At 49.1% G+C, this 20278-nt stretch overlaps 1 protein-coding gene across 1 annotated transcript in view; it reads left to right on the top strand.

Annotated features, from left to right (window-relative positions):
* Positions 1–5074: 5074 nt before the first annotated feature.
* ATP2C2 (ATPase secretory pathway Ca2+ transporting 2) overlaps positions 5075–20278 on the top strand; it is a 75646-nt gene continuing 60442 nt past the window's right edge. The window contains exon 1 of the mRNA XM_079907048.1: positions 5075–5268. Coding sequence (XP_079763174.1) covers positions 5170–5268 — 99 coding nt within the window. The 5' untranslated portion in view covers positions 5075–5169. The remainder of the gene's footprint in view (positions 5269–20278) is intronic.

Genomic DNA, 20278 nt, shown 5'->3' with positions numbered 1-20278 from the left:
GCACAGGCTCTGGATGCGCAGGCTCAGCGGCCATGGCTCACGGGCCCAGCCGCTCCGTGGCATGTGGGATCTTCCCGGACTGGGGCACGAACCCGTGTCCCCTGCATCGGCAGGCGGACTCTCAACAACTGCGCCACCAGGGAAGCCCTATACGTTCTTTTTTTAGATTCTTTTCCAGTATGGTTTATCCCTGGAGGTTGGATATAGTTCCCAGTGCTAAATAGTAGAACCTTTTTTTTTTTAATCTGTTCTAAATGTAATAGTTTACACCTACCAACCTCAGAGTCCCACTCCATCCCTCCCCCTCCCCCTCTCCCCCTTGGCAACCACAAGTCTGTTCTCTATTTAACAGAATCTTTTATTGCAACAAAATTTACCTCCCGAAAAGTACACACAATGCAAGTTCCGCTCCATGAGTTATTACAAAGTGGACACCCGGACTGTAGTCTAGGCCTGAAGGGAGGGAATTTTGGGTCCTGTGAGGAGCTGGAGGAAACACACCTGGCAGAGGGACCTGTGAAGTTCAAAGGTGGGCTGAGCTCAGCGAGTTTGAGAAACAGCCAGGAGGCCGAGGTGGGGGTGGTGCTGGGACAGGAGGCGCCCGGGGTTGACAGAGGGGCCATTCTAATAGCCACTTAACTGAGAACTAGCCCCACCCCTTCAGCACCACCTAACAGGGGGACCCTGAGGCTTTCTGAACTTTCAAAGGGCAGGCACTGAGAACTTTGAACTCTTTACTATATCAAAAAGCCAACAGAAATTGGACAGTTAACATTTTCAAATGTCCCACTCTATGACATTCTGGAAAAGGCAAAACTATAGCGACAGCAGTAGAAGGATCAGTGGTTGCCGGGGGTTTGGGGGGAGGGAGGGATGAATACGTGAAGACCAGGGGATTTTTAGGCAGTGAAGCTCTTCCATGTGATACTGTAATGGTAGCTAGATGACATTCTACGTTTGTCAAAACCCACAGACTACAGAACACCAAGAGTAAACCCTCATGTAAGTGATAGATTTCACGTATGGAGACCTTCGGCTATACCACCACCTTCTAGAAGGTTCTACAACGGCCCCCACCCAAGGTCATTCCCTCCTCTTCTGAAAATCTTTCGGTAAACGGGTCTGTTCACGTGCCAGGCCTAAAGACTTGTTGGTAGCTACTTAAAGTTGACAAGTAGAAGGATTCCCAGGCCTGTCCCAGCCAACGGGGGAATGTCACCCCTGAGATTGACACGTGATGTCTGCCATGGGTGCAGGAGGTGGGATGGGTGGCATCCGTGCTAGGTGTTTACCTCTCGAGATTTAGCAAGTCCCAAGGCATGATCACTTGGCACCTGGCATCAAGTTCCACAGGGCTGGGCCTCGCTCGCCTGGTGGAGTCAAGCCCCTTGGAAACCCAGAGATGCCCTCAGCTGCAGAAGGTTCTCAGCCAGTGTTACCCCATCACTCAGCAAACAATGACTGTGGAAGAACTGACAAAGAACATGACGTGAAGAGTGCCTGGAATAAGGCTCTGTGTGGGCGTGGGGTGAGTGTGGCCAGAGTTTGGGTGCAAATGTGTGAGTCATTTCACATAAGCAGGTCTCACAATGGTGACACGAGCTAAGCACACTTTCGCCTGGGACCTTCGCCTGAGGCCTTGGTCCCGTCCCTTCCCTCTGCTTGGAATACTGCCCCCCCCCCCCCACAGATATCCACAAGTGTCACTTCTCACCTCGTTCAGGCCTCTGCTTGAATGTCACCTCTCCTGACTGCTCAAGCGACTCTCTGGTCCCCACTCTGCATCCTTGTCTTCACAGCGTTGCTCACGCTGCTAGTTTCCTGGGGCGGCCGCAACAAGTGACCACAAACCAGGTGGCTTGAAGCAACACGAATTCTCCCACAGTCTGGAAGCGAGAAGTCTGAAATCACGGTGTTGGCAGAGCCATGCTCCCTCGGAAGGCTCTGGGGCGGGGTGGGGGGACCCTTCCTTACCTCTTCCAGCTTTGGGTGCCTCCGGGTGGTCCTTGGCTTGTGGCCGCATCCCTCCCATCTGTGCCTCCATCTTCATGTAGCCTCTCCTCTGTGTCTGTGTCTCTCTTCTTCTGTCTCTTAGAGGGACAGCAGTCCTTGGATTTAGGGCTCACCCAGCTAATCCGGGATGATCTTGAGATCCTTAATTATGTCTTCAAAGATTATTTTCCCCAATAAGGTTACATTACACAGCTTCTGGGGATTCGGACATGGACGAATGCTTTTGGGGGGCCCATTACTCAACCCACTACATTCACTGCCTGACACTGCATTACGGGTGGTTTTGTTTGCACCTTATCACACCCACTAGGAGATAAGATACAAGACAAGGGGAATAGAGTCTGTTGTAGCAGGGGCTGGTCTCCACGGCCACATGGCAGGTGCGTAAAAATATTTGCTGAAGGAATGAAAGTGGCTTTACTTCTCTAATTTCTTCATCTGTAAAATGATTATATTATCACTTGTATGCTCAGCCATTAAAAAAAAAAAACAGAATTGAGGGTCTAGGTAAGGCATGAAAACTTCAAACTAAGTCCTAAAACTAATATATATATCCTTTGTATTCTATACCCCTTCTGAAAAGGATGTTTTCAAATTCTAACCTTGTAATTCACCAGTGAGGTTTATTACCAAATACGTTTCAGGTGCCTGGGGCTGCACTGAGGCTTCCCAACACGGTGTGTTTTGGGGAGATAATTTATGGTTCATGAAATGACACCACTTTCATACAGAGAGTGAATGGGCCTTGAAGAGTGTGACCTCATTGTTTAAGATGCCCAGAGCCGATACTTAAGGAAAGGCTGGATGTTTTGGGCTGAGTCGTGCCCTTGACTCTCAAGGTCAGGCCAGAACGTCAGGATCAATGGCTCCCAGAGCGGCCAACCTCAGAAAGTTTCCCAGCAGCTGTCTTGTCTGAGTTAATTCCTTGAGAGTGGACTCGAGAATTCAACAGGCTGAAGGCAAAAGGGGAAAATGGACAGGAAAGCCATTAAACTGGGAAATTTCAAACTCTTCTTCCTGTGTCAGATCAGGTAGTCAAAAATAAAGACATGAACAATGGAGTCATAAAGTTAGAGTGAATAAATACAGAACTAATTTACAAAGAAAGTACAGCTTACCAATACTTGTACAAAGAATATACCAACTTGCCTTACTGGGATTGAAATATTTACAAAAACTGCATACAAACCAGGCACAAAGTCTCAATAAATTAAGGAAAGTTAGTAGACCTGTGTGCAGGCTGCATTTTCTGATCACTATGCAGCAAAGACAAAAATTAGGCAAACTTAAGCCTAACGATGCCGCTTCAGCCATCCCAGTCACAAAGCTGGTCTGTTAAACTGCTTTTGCTGTGACCCACTCCATTTTTTTTTTTTTTTTCATCCCAACAGGTCTGGGCGTTGCACCATATCCACTACCCAGAATTTACTTCCTGAATGCCCTGGGCATTCTCATACATGATCCACACATTCTTGACAGCTCTGAGCTGGAGCGGAGGTGGGGCTTTCAAGGGAAAGGCATTTGCCCAACACATCACCCCCTGCTCACAAATAGTCTGTTTATCAAACTTTCCCCAAAGCACTCAGTGTGAGGCACCATCTGGTTTTTGCTGGGACCCTCACTCAGACGGATAGGTAGCGTCATCCGCATTTTGTGGGTGAGTAAACCGAGGTGGAAACAGGTGGTGAAAGTTGCCCGAGGTCACACATCTGAAAGGAACAGGCCTGGGATTCAAATTTGAGTCACACCAGACTTTTGCTCTTTCCATCACTTCTGGGCCTTTGCTGGAATCAAGCAGCATGGTTTCTGCAAAGGGGGGATGAGGCAGGAGAAACAGGAAGGGTCTCTAGAACCTATCAGCTTGAGTGGGGCTGAGGTGGCCACCCCCTGGGGGGGCAGGTGGGGTAAGTGGCAAACCTTTGCTCCAAAGGGGCAGCACCGTTTAATGGACATATACACATGCCCTGTCCTATAGTCCTTAAGTAACCCCACTCGACAGATGAGAAAACTGAGGCACAGAAGAGTGGCACAGCCTTCTCTAAAGCCACCTCCCTACTAAGCGGTGGGTCTTGTTCTGGATTCCAGTCCCACGTGAAGCCAAAGCCCTTATACATTCCAGTATATCCACTTGGAGGCTGGGAACTGCCTACACTGCACATTCACCCACATACTTTGGGAGCCCTTTGAGCCCAGTGACTTCCCCGTGATGATGATGACGAGGATGGTGATGAATATGTCCCCACACACACACTATGCCAAGCCCTGCCCTGAGGTCTTCCTACATAACATGGTCCATCGAATCCCCTCAACTTCACTGGGAAGGAAGTGCAATCATGGTGGCCGTTTTACAGATCAGTAAACTAAGGCTCTGAACATTTTAGAAACCTGCCCCAAGCCCCACGATTAGTGAGTGCCAGGAGCCCATTCTGCAGGTGAGGAAAGAGAGCTCAGAGATCATGCAGCACCAGGTGGCGCCCAAAGGGGTCCTCAAACTCTCCAGCTCCTGGGATTCACTCCCAGGGCCGAGGTGAGGTCTTAGCTTTCTCCTCCTTCAATAACAAACTGGGAACCGCGGCTCAGAGAGGCCACGTGGCTGGTCCCGAGCCTCGCAGCGGCTGTAGGAGTCTGACTCAGCTCCCGCTAACCGTGCTCCCAACACCTTAGCTGACCACACGTGGCTCCCCATGAGAATCACCTGGGTGCTTGCTAAAGTCCAGCTTCCCGGCCCAGGGTAGGGAGGGGTGTGGAAATCTACATTTTAAACAAGCCTTTATCGCTCATCTCCAACCCATTCCGCCCCCCCGCGCCCCGCTCCAGATGCATCTCATCATCTGGCAAGTTTGGGAAACAGCTAGGCGCCTCTGCAGCCCCCGGGCCTTCCCGAGCCGCCGCGGCCCCTAAGGGCGAGAAAGTCTCGGGCGGAATCGCCGGACGGGGCGGGGCCAGGTGCGCGAGGGCCGCCGCGGGCGTAGCTCCGCCTAGGGGGCGGGGCCTCAGCTGCGGCGCACAGGTAGACGGCTACCCGGTAACGTGGGCCTGGCCCGGGAGGCTTGGGCGCGCGCAGCCAGCCCCGGCCACGCCAGGGACCGAGGGACTCAGGCAGGGGCGGCCGCCGGCGGGACGGGAGGCTGGGCGAGGGGCCTCCGCCCGCTCACCATGGTCGAGGGACGCTTCTCCAAGTTTCTGAAGAAACTCGCCTTCTCGGGCGGGGGCCACCAGTACCAGCTGCTGGAGAGGGGCGAGTTGGAAACCTTGGTGAGTCCGGGCGCGGGGCGTGAGACCCGACACCCCACCCCCCACCCCGTCCGAGCCCAAGAGCCCGTCCGCGCGCTGCGGGCTGCGTTCCGCCAGCTCGCCCGCCTCCCCCGGTTCTAGAAAGAAGGTGTCTTCATAGCAACGCCAGCTCGCGTTTCTGTTCTGGGCCCGGCGCTCGCCTTTTAACCCTCGCCTGCCAGCCCATTTTGCGGACTCGAAACTGAGGCCGAGACAGGGGAAATATGTCCCTTAAGGGACACGCGGCTAGCAAATGACCCAGCTAGGAACTTAACTTTGGTTTCTCTGACTCCAGAAAATTTAAATTACCGGGTCTCCACACCAGGTTGCTATCCGGATTTTTTAAAGTGACTTGAATGGGGCGGGGGGATTAGAGCGCCCTAAAAAACAAAAACTGTCGTGCAAATGTTTTAGCTTGAATAGTAGGAATAATGGTGGAAATCAAGGTAAGAGTGGCCATGCCTACCACCTTTGTTTCCCGCATCTCCAGAGACACTTTAAAAGAAAACACCCAGATTTGTGTGTTGACTTTGCAGCCTCCAGGGGACCCTCGAGGATAAGCCAACAGGATTCTAGGGCCAGGGGAGTTTTTACCAGCAGAGAAACTGACAAAGCTGCCCCCAAAAGCCCTTCCTTCCATGTGGAGGACCCAGAGATGAAGCAGGGTCAACGGGTGACCCCCAACTTTCTCCGTAGCTTGTAAGCAGAACTCAGTGCGTGATACAAGAGCAGAGAGCATGGAATTTCTGCAAAAGCATCTCTGGGTCACTGCACTTTTTAAAATGTAATCAGTCATTCAAAAATAAACTTCCTGATGTGGAACTCTGGAGGTGCTCGTGGCCTTTCCACGGCTGAAGGGAAACCTCAAGTTAAGTTTACTGGGTTTTTTTGTTTGTTTGTTTGTTTGTTTGTTTGTTTGCGGTACGCAGGCCTCTCACTGTTGTGGCCTCTCCCGTTGCGGAGCACAGGCTCTGGACGCGCAGGCTCAGTGGCCATGTCTCACGGGCCCAGCCGCTCTGCGGCATGTGGAATCTTCCCGGACCGGGGCACGAACCCGCGTCCCCTGCATTGGCAGGCAGACTCTCAACCACTGCGCCACCAGGAAAGCCCTAAATTTACTTTTTAATGAAAGAGGTCAGCTGGAAAAACTTGACAGCAGTCAAAACATTTTGGTTGTATGGGTCTTAGTATTTGTGCATTTAAAAAACTAGTATTTTATAAATGGTTGCTAACGTGAGAATTCTGGTGCTAGGGTGGTAGACCACGGTGCCGTGTAACTAGCAGTTCTCAGATAATCTCTATTATTCTGAAGCGACATGTATGTTAACCACGGATTGGATGCAGAGTTCCAATATTTTGCCGACATCCATTTCTCTCCCTATATGCCACGTAACTCATTCTGTTGGAGGAGTTTGAAGTTAGTTTGCCAACATGGTTGCCTGTTCTATGTTACTTTGTCTATTTTCTTTCCATCTTTTGATTTTTGCATCAAGCTAGGTATTTTTCAAACACTCCTGATGTAGTTGCTTGCAGTCAGATTTTATGGGATGTCCAGGTTTGCCAGGTATCCAGGTGTGCCAGGTATGGGGATGATGTATCATGAATAGAGATGCTGGGGCGAATTTGATCTCTGCACCAAAGTGGGCTTCGTGCCCCCAGAGGGGCCCTCGAGAGTGGGACAGGTCTTCAACCCGTCTATAGGTATGCACTGGCGGGGGCTTGCCCACCTGGTGTGGTCGGGATGTTCTCAGCTGCACCCCGAAGGGTGTGTGACGACTTAGCAGTGTGGACGTGAGGCGAGACAGGAGACCCAGGCCGCCAGCCGCAAAGGCTGGCAGAGAAACAAAGTATCCTGTCTTTAAAGGCAGTTCATCAAACCCAGGAAATTGAAATAAAGATAAATGGGGAGTGTGATGAGGGAGGAGACCGGCCGGGCCAGGTGACCGGCTTCCTGCCAGCTCAGCTGACAGTCTTTGCTCTCACGCTTACATCCTCCAATTTGAACTCTTTTTTTTTTTTTTCCTCAGAAACATTTGAAAAAGAAGCAAAGTTTGCTTACCGTGGTCATTTCCGTAATAGTCGTAACTCTCTTTCATGAGCACTTGTTGTAGGGGGTGTCCTGGGCGGGCCCTGAACCTCCCCGCCACTTTGCCGAGTCACCTCAGTTATAATACTAATTATTATTGAGAACATGCTGTGTCTCTTCACCCCTAGTTGAGTTGTGTTATTGTACCGGTGTGTTAGATGAGGCTGCTGAGGCGCTCATGTCGGCCAGGTGGTAAGGATACGGTTGTATCCAAAACAGAGTTCGTGGGGGAGGCTGACAGCAGAGACCCCAAGAGAAGTTTAATTTAAGATCCAACCGTCTTAAATGGCAGAGTGACCGGGCAGGGGATAGGTGGCTGAGACAGGGATGGGGGAGGACCCAGAGTTAGGAGCTTCTGAGGCCGAATCAGCACAGTTCTTACGGCTCCGCAGACGGTTCATTCTTGCTGCAGTTCCAGTGTCATGAAAAGAAAAATGTGTGGGAGATCCCCTTTCATTATTGGAAAAACGCTCTCTCTGCTGATCTGAGCTTTGGACAAGGAAAATGTTGGACCAGAAATACCTGCTTCCCAGATGACTCAGTACCAACTCAGGAAGTTATCTTTGACCCTCAGGGCTCCCTTCTCTTAACCGAGACCGGCACGGCTCCATATCCTGTGCCGCCTTCCCTCTTGTGAACTGATCCACCTTCCTGGGGCTCTGCAGGGGGAAGCCTGGCTTCCAGCAGACCTGTGTCCTGGTTATTCATTCAGCCCAGATTCATGGGGCGTCTACCCCGTGTTAGGGTGGTGCTGCGTGCCAGGGATGGGGTGGAGAAAAAGGTGCACACACTCCCTGCCCTCGCGGCGCCGTGTCTGGTGGGCAGAGATGGGTCCCAAACTACAGATCATAGTTGACTGTTTAATGAGAAGGGGTGTTTAAGACTCATAGGAATGGCTAGGGTGAGTGGGAAGGGCAGAGCTGATGGAGAGTTCTAGGCAGAAGGGAGTGAGGTGCAAGGGTTAGTGGGAGAGGTTGAGGCTGCCGAGGTGGACCACTCAGAGCCTTTGGGCCTTGTAAAGGGTTTGGGCTCCATCCATAGCGCAACAGGGAATCACCGACACGTTTTACGTCGGGGCATGGTAGTCATTCATTTATTCAAAGATGTGCCGAACATGAGGAATGCAGGTAACAGAGCAGACACAGTCAGATTTGCGTTTTTAAGAGATCACACTTGGGTTGCAGGAAGAGGAGTTCTGAGGTTTACACACACACACACACACACACACACACACACACACACACACACACATGCACACATCATTGGTGTCTCTCAAAATTTAGCAGTATATGTCATCTTTTTCTTTTAAATTTTATTTTGGTTTTATTTATTTATTTTTACTTTTTGGCTGTGTTGGGTCTTTGTTGCTGCGCGCGGGCTTTCTCTAGCTGCGGCGAGTGGGGGCTACTCTTCGTTGCGGTGCGTGGGCTTCTCATTGCTGTGGCTTCTCTTGCTGTGGACCCTGGACTCTAGGCGCACAGGCTTCAGTAGCTGTGGCTCGCAGGCTCTAGAGCGCAGGCTCAGTAGTTGGGCGCACGGGCTTAGTTGCTCCGCGGCATGTGGGATCTTCCCGGACCAGGGCTCAAACCCGTGTCCCCTGCCTTGGCAGGCGGATCCTTAACCACTGTGCCACCAGGGAAGCCCATTATATGTCATCTTGAAGAAATGTATTGGAAGCCCCCAGTGTTGTCTTAAATTATTTGTATCAAAATGTGACTTAACTAAGTAGAAGCCTAAAATTTGCAACAAACATAGCCATGTGCTTATAACTCAATAAAAGCGAACTACGTTTATAATAAAATTAGGAAGTACACATGTAGCAAGTGCATTTTGATGTGACTGGTGATGTATCGTTAAAAGTCAACTAGTCGGGCTTCCCTGGTGGCGCAGTGGTTGAGAGTCCGCCTGCCGATGCAGGGGACACGGGTTCATGCCCCGGTCCGGGAAGATCCCACATGCCGCGGAGCGGCTGGGCCCGTGAGCCATGGCCGCTGAGCCTGCGTGTCTGGAGCCTGTGCTCCGCAACGGGAGAGGCCACAACAGTGAGAGGCCCGCGTACCACAAAAAACAAAACAAACAACAACAACAAAAAAACGTCAACCAGTGATGTCGAATGATTGTGTTCATTACGGATTGCTGTGTAGCAGGTCACTCCCAAATGCAGCAGCTGAAAGCAACAAATGTTGATTCTCTCCCAGTTTCTTTGGGTCGCAGATCTGGGGGATGCTCCAGGTATCTCGTGAGGTGGCTGTCCAGCTCTCGCCAGAGCTGTGGTCTCATCTGAAGGCTTTCTGGGTGGAAGGGGAGAGAATCCCCTTCCAAGCTCCCTCTTGTGACTGTTGGCGGGTCTCTGGCCCCGGCTACATGGGCCTCTCCAAGGGGCAGCCTCGCGGCTGCCTCATGGCTCAACACCTGGCTTCCCCAAGGAAGAGTGATCCTTTTTATAACCCAGTTTTGGAAGTGATATCTCCTCATGTGTGGCATGTTCTGTTCATTGGAAGGAGTCTAGATCTAGCTGGTTCTCAAGGGATGGGGATTACACGAGGATGTCATTAAGTGGAGGCAGGGTGATGGGGGACGTCTTAGAGCCTGCCGACCACAGTGGTAGAAAGGAATAGTTCCTTAAATGACAGAACCACACCTGGCACGAAGTCTGCTGCACAGCTGTCTCGTTATGTTAGTGTGTTTAGTAGTCCTGAGGTCCAGTCTTTATTTAGACTCTCTTGAATTTTGATCTTGATAAAGCTCATACTGGGAATGTCTAATTACACGCATATGTAGAAAACGGCATTTAAATTGATCAAGAATGTGTTTGCTAGATTAGGACCACCCGCATCATACTTCACCCCAACTGGCAGCGGGCAGCCCGTGAATGCCAGTTGGAAAGGCTCTCATTTGATAACCATAGAACCTGCTGGCTCACTTGGCGATAAGGTGAGTGCCGGCCATTGTGGAAGGGATGTTTCTTCACTGTGTGCGATGACCATACTTGCTGCACATCACCTGTGGCAAGCAGCTGCGTGCAGAGACTGGGTGCGTGTACGGCCTCGCTTGCAACAAGACGACACTCTTCAAAAGTGAGACGTTTTAAAGCGGATGCGCCGATGTCAACACCGCCTGCTGTGCGATGGCTCCGTTCTCCTGCCATTTCTTCTCTCTGAGCCCCTGAGAAACTTGCATCCCTTCAATGTGTCACCTGATTGTTGGCATAGATGCACATGTGGCACTAGGGTCACATCACAGCTCTTCATTATAAACTGGCCACCCGAAGGTCTATATTATGCATTATAGTAGGCTAATTATTAAAACACGTATTCAAAGTTTGGAAGATCTCAGAAAACTTGTGGACTCTTGAGAGTACGTCTGAAGATGCCCTGTTAGAAACTCTGCCCCAGTCCCATGTCATGAGCCTTATTAGTAAGGATAACGGATCCTAGATCCCCGAGCTCCTAAGGGGAGGGGAGTAGCAGGCATGCAGACAGCCGTCTTCTCCCCGTGTCCTCACCTGGTCTTTCCTCTGTGTCCTAATCTCTTCCTACAAGGACACCAGTCACATTGGATTCGAGCCCATCCTAATGACCTCATTTTACCTTAACCGCCTCTTCAAAGACCCTGTCTCCAAACACAGTCACAATCTGAGGTACTGGGGGTTAGGACTTCAGCACAGGCATTTGGGGGGAGCACGATTCAGCCTGTAATACTATGTTCCTTGCAGAAAATATCTGGATGGGTATTTGGGGTGGGGGGAAAGCTGTGGGTCACACTGGGGAAATATGTAACCTTCTGTGGAGGTTGCAGACACTCTTAAGGTTGTGTTGATCGACCCCACCAGTGTGCCCCAAATCCCTGGAAATGGCTCGTGTTCTTCCAGCTCGTCTTGCCCGTGAACTTCCCGTGGGCAGGGAGCAGAGCCCAGCAGAGCACGTGTCTGACCCAACTTGAAACTCAAGTACATGCCAAGGAAGACGTGCTCAAAGTTCATGATTCTGGAGTCCCCGGGGTAAGAGAGACTTGAAACATCTAGAATAAAGTCAGGCATTACCCATAAGTATTCTTTATATTTCAAACCACTGAAACCGGACTACTGTGGTCGGGCTCTGGTAGATTTACAGCTGACACACAGGATCACCCTGTGTACATCTCAGGATCCTCCGGTCTGTGCCTCTCCAGTAACACTGAATCTGGGGGACCTTGTGGATATGGGGGAAAGAATATTGGCCTAGAAGATTGCTCCTAACCAGGAGGTCTTGGTTTAGGGAAGGGACTGGGGCCAGAAGCCCAGAGGTGGAGCCCAGGTTCCATCACTATGACTACGTGAGTTTGGGCAAACTTACTTCATCTCTCCACATCAATGTCTTTGTCTGATAGCGGGGATGTGCCCATAGTGGCTTCGAGTTTCCCCATGGGTGGTGTTCCCTGACTCTTGGTGAAGATTAGATTAGGTGATATATGCAGATACTCACACGAGTATGACCGTAGTAACAAAACAAGGATAAATGAGAGGGACTTCCCTGGCGGTCCAGTGGTTAAGACTCTGCACTTCCACTGCAGGGGGCACGGGTTCCAGCCCTAGTCAGGGAATTGAGATCCCGCATGCCACAAGGCACGGCCAAAAAATTTAAAAAACAAAACAGAATAAATGAGAGAACGGTTTAAAATGCTACACAATGCCTAGTTCAAAATGTGACGTTGGGTTTTATTAGGAATCATCACTGTCTTGTTCATTGTCTGGCCTCGGGTCCAGTGCTCAGCTCTGTGCCCAGGGAGGTGCTCAGTGGTGAGGGCAGGACCAGCTACATAATTTGCAAAACGAAAGTGTGGGTTCCTGTCGTGAAAAATGACTGAGAATTTCAGGTCAGCGCCGGCAGGGTGTTGCACGCAGCACACGCCCTCCTGAGCACACCTGCCGAGCCGGCCTGGTGGGCATCTTTGTGTGAGGTCCGTAGTCGGAGATGCCGGAAAGTCCTTGCCATCTGGTTTCCTCCTTTTCAGGCTCCGCACAGCCTTCTGACCCTCACATACTTTTGTGGTTCCTTTAGATCAGCTCTTCCTCACATGTGGTCTGGGGCCCAGGAATCTGAGTTGGTTGGTTCTGATGCTCAGTGAGTTTGAGAACCATTGCTTCGCCATCCCTGTGACATCTGTCCTCCTGAGGCCAGACCCCTTCAGTGAATAAAACACCCGTCTACTGAGTGGAGCTTATAGTCTGGTGGGTAAGTCATCAAGTAATTATATAGTGAGCATATAATTACAAAATGAGATAAGTCCCATGAAGGAAAGCAGTGCATGTAAGAAAGGAGTTGGATACCGCCTGTGTATGCCTGTCACCTGTGGGGACGCTACTGCTGCAATCCAGGGAGGCTTCCTGGAGGAGGTGGCAGGGACTTGGCGAACTGAGATTTGCACTTAAGCGACATAGTCTCATTTTAATTGTTTCCATGGGCCACATGTCATGCGTGCCCTGGAACATGGCCTCCCTCCTCTGATCTGGGAGGTACCTCTCTGCCTGGGGGATCCTGCTGGTCGCTGGTCTCATTCAGCAGCACCTCATCTCCAGTTTCAGAAATCAACCTACTGGGCTGCCCCTCTCTCTGCCCCTCCCTCCCCCAAGTACCTGCATATTGAAATTTGAGTGACAGTTTCGCCTTCATTGACCACTGAATTAGGCTAACGTTACCTTGGCTATTTTTCAACTGTCTTTTATGAACCAGGAACGCTGCATGGTTTTTTTCTTTATTCGCCTCCCTCTTTGTCCTTTGTTCTTTTCCCTTTCGAAACTTGTCTTAGTTTTTGTTTGTTTGTTTTTTCATGAACCACAGTAAAAGTTTGCGGAGACTGAGATTCCTGCTTCACTGCCCCACTTCTTTGCTTTAACTTTCCTCCTTAGTGAGGGGAGGAGGGAGGTACCGTTTGCCAGCTAATCAGTTTGCAGTAATCAGATTACCGTTTGCTTGGGTGGTCCTGGCCCCCTTTCTATGCAATTCTAGAGAGGCTATGGTTAGGAACACTGGAGTCTGCAGCACCAGATACCTGGCTGCAAAGTCCAGTTCCGCAGCCAGCGGAAGATGTTAAGCAAATTTCTTAATATTTCCAGCGCCTCTGTTTTCTCTCCAGTGGTGTCAAGTGCACACAAATCAGAGATCTGTTATGGAGTGGAATGATTCAGTACTAACGGAGTACTCAGGGCAGCACCTGATCACAGTAGTTACTGTTATTTATATACAACAACATAAGTCTTTTTTTTTTTTTTTTACATACATAGGGTCCTACTGCACACACCGTCAGCAACTCCTCCACTCTCCCCACATCCCTGCAATACATCCCAATCAATCACATTCTTTTCTTTTCTTTTTTAAATGTGATTGAAGTATAGTTGATTTACAGTGTTGTGTTAATTTCTTCAATACAGCAAAGTGATTCAGTTATACACTTATGTATTCTTTTTCATATTCCTTTCCATTATGGTTTATCACAGCGTATTGAATGTAGTTCCCTGTGCTGTACAGTAGGACCTTGTTGTTTATCTGTCCTATTATGTAACAGTTTGCCTCTGCTAATCCCAAACTCCCAAACTCCATCCCTTCTCCACCCCTCCGTCTCTCCCTCCCCTTGCCCTTGGCAGCCACAAGTCTGTTCTCTATGTCTGTGAGTCTTCCTGTTTCGTAGGTAGGTTCATTTGTGCCATATTTTAGGTTGCACATATAAGTGATATCATATGGTATTTGTCTTTCTCTGTGACTTACTTGGCTTAATGTGATAATCTCTAGGTCCATCCGTTGTTGCTGCAAATGACATTATTTCATTCTTTTTTTTATTAGTTATCTATTTTATACATGTTAGTGTATATGTGTCAATCCCAATCTCCCAGTTCATCCCACCACCCCCTCCCCACCTTTCCCTCCTTGGTGTCCATACATTTGTTCTCTACATCTGTGTCTCGATTTCCGCCTTGCCAACCAGTTCATCTGTACCATTTTTCTAGATTCCACATATATGCATTAATATACAGTATTTGTTATTCTTTTTCTGACTTACTTCACTGTGTGTATGACAGTCTCTAGGTCCATCCATGTGTCTACAAATGACCCAATTTCATTCCTTTTTCTGACTGAATAATAGTCCATTGTATATATGTACCAGATCTTCTTTATCCGTTCATCTGCCGATGGACATTTAAGTTGTTTCCATGTCTTGGCTATTGTGAATAGCAGCACGTTCTTTTCTAGTGGCCGTGTAGCCATTTTTATTTAACCTCCCTCCCCAGCGGATGGGCATTTAAGTAGTTTCCCTTCTTTAATTTTTAGAACAGTGTTCCACTGAACATGTGTGGGTGCACCACATTACTTTGAATCCTTACAAAAATCCCTTCACTTGGAAAGTGAAGTAACTTGCCCAGGAGCTCGGACCTGGGTCTGCCTGATTTCTGTGCTTGAATTCTCCACTCCTACTGGCCAGGTTTCTCTGCTATAAAGTTACTGTTTCCCCATTGTAATCAACTGGTATTTTATGACGAGTCGCATTAAGGCTATGTCAATAGCCTGTTTCTCATTTTCTGTTGGTGATCCTTGCCTGAATCCATTACTTTTATTTATTTATTTTTAAAATTTTTATTGGAGTATAGTTGCGTTACAATGTTGTGTTAGTTTCTCCTGTACAACAAAGCGAATCAGCTATAATTATACATATATCCCCTCTTTTTTGGATTTCCTTTCCGTTTAGGTCACCACAGAGCATTGAGTAGAGTTCCCTGTGCTATACAGTAGGTTCTCATTAGTTATCTATTTTATACGTAGTATCAATAGTGTATATGTGTCAATCCCAATCTCCCAATTCATCCCACCCCACTTTCCCCCTTGGTATCTATATGTTTGTTCACTCTGTGTCTCTGCTTTGTAAATAAGATCGTTTATACCATGTTTTTCAGATTCCACATATATGCATTATTACACAATATTTGTTTTTCTCTTTCTGACTTACTTCATTCTGTATGACAGTCTCTATGTCCATCCGCGTCTCTACAGATGACCCAACTTCGTTCCTTTTTATGGCCGAGTAATATTCCATTGTATATATGTACCACATGTTCTTTATCCATTCTTCTGTTGATGGACATTTAAGTTGTTTCCATGTCCTGGCTATTGTAAATAGTGCTGCAGTGAACATTGGGGTGCATGTGTCTTTCTGAGTTATGGTTTTCTCTAGGTATATGCCCAGTAGTGGGATTGCTGGGTCGTATGGTAGTTCTATTTTTAGTTTTATAAGGAACCTCCCTACTGTTCTCCATAGTGGCTGTATCAATTTACATTCCCACCAACAGTGTAGGAGGGTTCCCTTTTCTCCACACCCTCTCCAGCATTTATTGTTTGTAGATTTTCTGATGATGGCCATTCTGACCGGTGTGAGGTGATACCTCATTGTAGTTTTGATTTGCATTTTTCTAACAATTAGTGGTATTGAGCATTTTTTCATGTGTTTGTTGGCCATCTTCCATTACTTTTATAATGTTTGCTAAACAGAAAATTTCCAATTTCCTCATTCCTCCCTCATTTATTACCTGTGTTCTGATATCAGGAAGAGCTGCCCCTTTCCCCTCTTCACGTAGTTGTTTGTGTATTCATTCACGTATCGTTATGAGCTCACAAATTCCTATTCTATTAGGTGGGTTAAAACTGGTTACCATCAATTTTTTTTTATTCTGATGCCCAGATTGCCCAGATTTGGCCAATAGAAGCCTTTTCTCGTGGTGACGTTTGCATCCTCTAGACATTTTTCCATCCTTCTTTGAGCACTTGCCTGCTCTCTGGCATCCCAAGAAATTCCAGACTCATTGGGTACCTTCCCTGCCCCAGCCCTGGAATCAGCCATTTCTCCCAGGAGTCTTGGCTGTCTTTTCACTGGAAGAATGGTCTTTAGAAATCAAGATCTGGTATGATGTGTGTTCATGCTCTTGGGGTATGACGGCCTCTGGGCCCTCAGAGCAGGTGTGTGTGTGTACACTGTTAGAGCCATATTTAGTTTTATACCTGTGTGTATGTGTACACATACATATTTTTAATATACTTGATCATAGAGTTCAATGCAATAAATACCACAGGGCTGGTGCCAGCTCTTTATATATTTGTAAGTCCCTTCACCAACAGGGAGAGCGCCAGCTCCCAGGATCTTTGGTATATTTACTTATTGCCAATCTCCCTGTGTGTAACCAGGCTCTTCACCTTGCCAACCACCTATTGGTCCCCAATCCACTGGCCACCTCCTAGCTCTGCTGTCTTCTCTCTTGGCCCCTTGACTGCACTGCACCCCACACCCCCAACAACATATGTTTTCTTGAGTATCTCATGTCCTATTGGCAGTTCTTTGCTGTCTGGGGTCACACCACCGTTACACACACACTCACAGACCACAGACACTACCTAGATGTGATTTTAGGGACTGGAAAACACCTCTGAAACCCATCTTGACCTGAGGCTGGACTTTAAGAACCCCCGCCTCAGCAATGCTCCGTGTGTGGTATCATTCCCATTTTACAGAGGAGAACACTGAGACTCAGGGAAGTCAAGGGAGTTGCTGAGAGTTGCACAGCTGGTAGCTGGGGGAACTAGAATCAGAGCCCAGATCAGTGAGACGTGGGCCTCCACCCAATTTCTGCAGTGAGGGTTCCTCCCCCCACATCGCCCCACAAGTATTAAAAAGTAGTAGGGGGGAAAAAAAGAGAGGGAAAAGAAAGGGGACAAAAAAGAAAGCAGTGGGCAGGCCCTTTGAGTTCATTACATCACTCTTGCCCCAGGATCGGAGCCTCCTGTTGCTCTGTGCGCCCAGCCCTACCGGCCTCCTTATGGGTCCCTCTGGTCCCAGCCTCTGCCCCTCCTTCCCAAGTGAGCACCGGCCCCAGTCTGATTCTCCAAGCATCCCTGTTCCCAGGAAGCCCCTCCCCTCCTGCACCATCTCTGCCCCCAGGCTTGGTCGGGACTGGTTTCTCCCCCTTGGAATCAGCAATTCTTACGCGTGGTTCAAGATTTAAGAAGATACAAAAGGGGGTCCAGTAGGAGTCTGTCATTGCCTCGGTTTTCCACCACCCTGTTCCCAGCCCCAAAGGCGACCCAGCCCCCGGTCTCTGTGGCTTCTGCTGGAGGTGTGCCCTGATTCGACTAGCAAATCCCTCCTCTCCTTCTGGTTATACACAGGCTAGCGTATTGCTCATGACATGCTGCACGTTTTTTATTTCTTCTCAAACTATTGCTAATGGTACCACTACTTGGGAGAGCTCTTGGGCAGTGTCTACTGTCACTAAAAGCACGTAAACCCACCCTGTGACCCCGCGGTCCACTTCTAGGTCTGTGCCCAGGAGAAATGGGGGCTTCTGTCTGCTAAAAGACGTGCGCACAGTGGTCCCAGCAGTGTTATGTATAAGAGGCCAAACTGGGCACAGCCTGAACACCCAACCGCGTGCAAAGAGTTACATGAATCGTGCATATCCATGCAATGGCATCCTGGGAATACTACACAGCAACAAAAGACAGTGACTTACAGACCATGGAACAAGCTGGATGAGTCTTGCTAAGAGCCAATTACAGGAGTACATGTGTACGGTTTCCTTTGTGTGGAGTTCCCTAACGGGCAGAAGACATCCACGTTGATAGAAGCCCCAGTGTCGGTCATCTTCTGGGGGGCTGTCAACCGGGAGAGGGCCCGAGGGAGCCTTTTGGGAGCTGGAGAGGTTCCACGTGGCACCTGGTGGGGTGACTCTGTCGTACACATGCGCAGAAGTGCGTCCAGGCACACGCGGGATTTGTGTACAGGATACTGCCACATATATTTCACATTTTCCATGTAGGCAAAGAAAAAATAAACGCTTATGCTCTTTGGGTGGCAACAAAGGGTTTCACGGTATGGTGCTACCGTAATTAATGTAACCCATCCTTTATTAGCAGCACGTGGGTTGTTTCTAGTACTTTGTTATTATAAACAATATTGCAATGGATGACTGAACAGAAGCCATTCTGCAGTAAATAAATCTGCAAACGATATGAGGAGAGCAGGTCCGTTTTCAACTTTGATGCTGCCGCCTGCCCTCCCCTGGGGCTCATCTGGCTTCACCTGCCCCTCCCGGCCTCGATGAGAGGCTCCATCCCCACCCCCTGGCACCAGCTCTCCTGTTACAAATTTCTGGAACCTTACCTATCAGATAGGTGGCGGAGGGTGTACTGGAGTCTCTTGAATGCGAATCTCTGATTTTAAATGAGTTTGATGATCCTTTCATGTTTCAAAGTTATTCATCTTTATTCCCTTTCTGTGACCTCTTTGTTTATGTCCTTTGCCCTCTTTTTTTTTTTTTTTTTGCGGTACGCGGGCCTCTGACTGTTGTGGCCTCTCCCGTTGCGGAGCACAGGCTCCGGACGCGCAGGCTCAGCGGCCATGGCTCACGGGCCCAGCCGCTCCGCGGCACGTGGGATCTTCCCGGACCGGGGCACGAACCCGCGTCCCCTGCATCGGCAGGCGGACTCTCAGCCACTACGCCACCAGGGAAGCCCCCCTTTTGCCCATTTTTGAAAAACATGAGCTGCTAGTTTTTTCCCTTCTTCATAAGTAAGAGCCCTTCATTTGTTTGGGGAATTGTTTTTCATCGGTGTTCTAAGCTACAGATATGTTCCACAGTGTGGCTTTTACCTTGGGACTTAGCGTGTGGTGCTTCTTGCAGAAGACAACCCGGTTCTATGTAGTGAATTTATCAGTCTTTTCCTTCCTGGCGTCTGGCTTCATCTGGCACTCAGAACGCCCTTTCTTACTCTGAGATGTTTTTGAAATGTAGTCCATAGTTTCTTCTAGTACTTCAGTGGTTTCTTTTGTTTCTACTTGTCCTAAAATTTCTTTTATTGAAGTATAGTTGAGTTACAATGTTGTGTTAATTTCTACTGTACAGCAAAGTGATTCAGTTATATATATATATACATGTGTGTGTGTATATATATATATATATATATACACACACACACACATTCTTTTTCATATTCTTTTCCATTATGGCTTATCATAGGGTTGTTTTTTTTTTTTTTTTCGGTACGCGGGCCCCTCACTGTTTGGCCTCTCCCGTTGCGGAGCACAGGCTCCGGACGCGCAGGCTCAGCGGCCATGGCTCACGGGCCCAGCCGCTCCGCGGCATGTGGGATCTTCCCGGACCGGGGCACGAACTCGCGTCCCCTGCATCGGCAGGCAGACTCTCACTCCCAAGTGGGCCACTTGCTGGCTCTTTCCGGTGGCCTTTCCACCTGAAGGCCCCCTCTGCTCCATGGGAGCTCACTCCTGCACCTTCTTCAAGGCTGTTTTCTCGCGATTCCTGAGCGCCCGCACTCTGAACCGGGGCCCCGTGGCTCCTTCGTAGGGCGAGGTGTCCCCGTCACGGTATGGCCGCACGGGTCACGGGCATCTCTTGGCTTGTTCCTTCCTGGTGTTGCCAGATCCCCAGAGGACGTCCAGCTGCATTTGAGTTTCAGATAAACAGCGAATCGCTTTTTAGTATACGTGAGTTCTATGCAGTGTTTGTCAAGAACATATACTGAAAGATGATCCATTGTTTATCTGGAGTTCGGAAGTAACTGGACATCCTGCACTTTTTTTCTTTTCTTTTCTTTTTTTTGCTTATTCTGGCGGCCCTATTAGGAACCCCCTCCCCTACCGTGTTCTTGGAGCTGCTGGAGGATGAGGACATCCCCGCCCTCTGTTGTCCCTGTTCATCACCCCATTGCTTAGGTTCACTTATGCTTCCCGGGTGCCAGGCCCTGAACTCGGGGCTCCGAGTCCCTGGTTTCCTGTTACCTCACGGCAGCTTATGGAATCCCTGCTGTTATAACCCCCACTTTGCAGAGGGGGAAATCGAGGCACGGGGGAGGTTTGGGGCAAATATGTTGC

Source organism: Stenella coeruleoalba (genome assembly GCF_951394435.1).
Source record: "Stenella coeruleoalba genome assembly, chromosome: 20".
Lineage (NCBI taxonomy): Eukaryota > Metazoa > Chordata > Mammalia > Artiodactyla > Delphinidae > Stenella > Stenella coeruleoalba.
The sequence above is the reverse complement of the archived record's forward strand: the minus strand, read 5'-3'. Positions and strand labels throughout refer to the sequence as shown.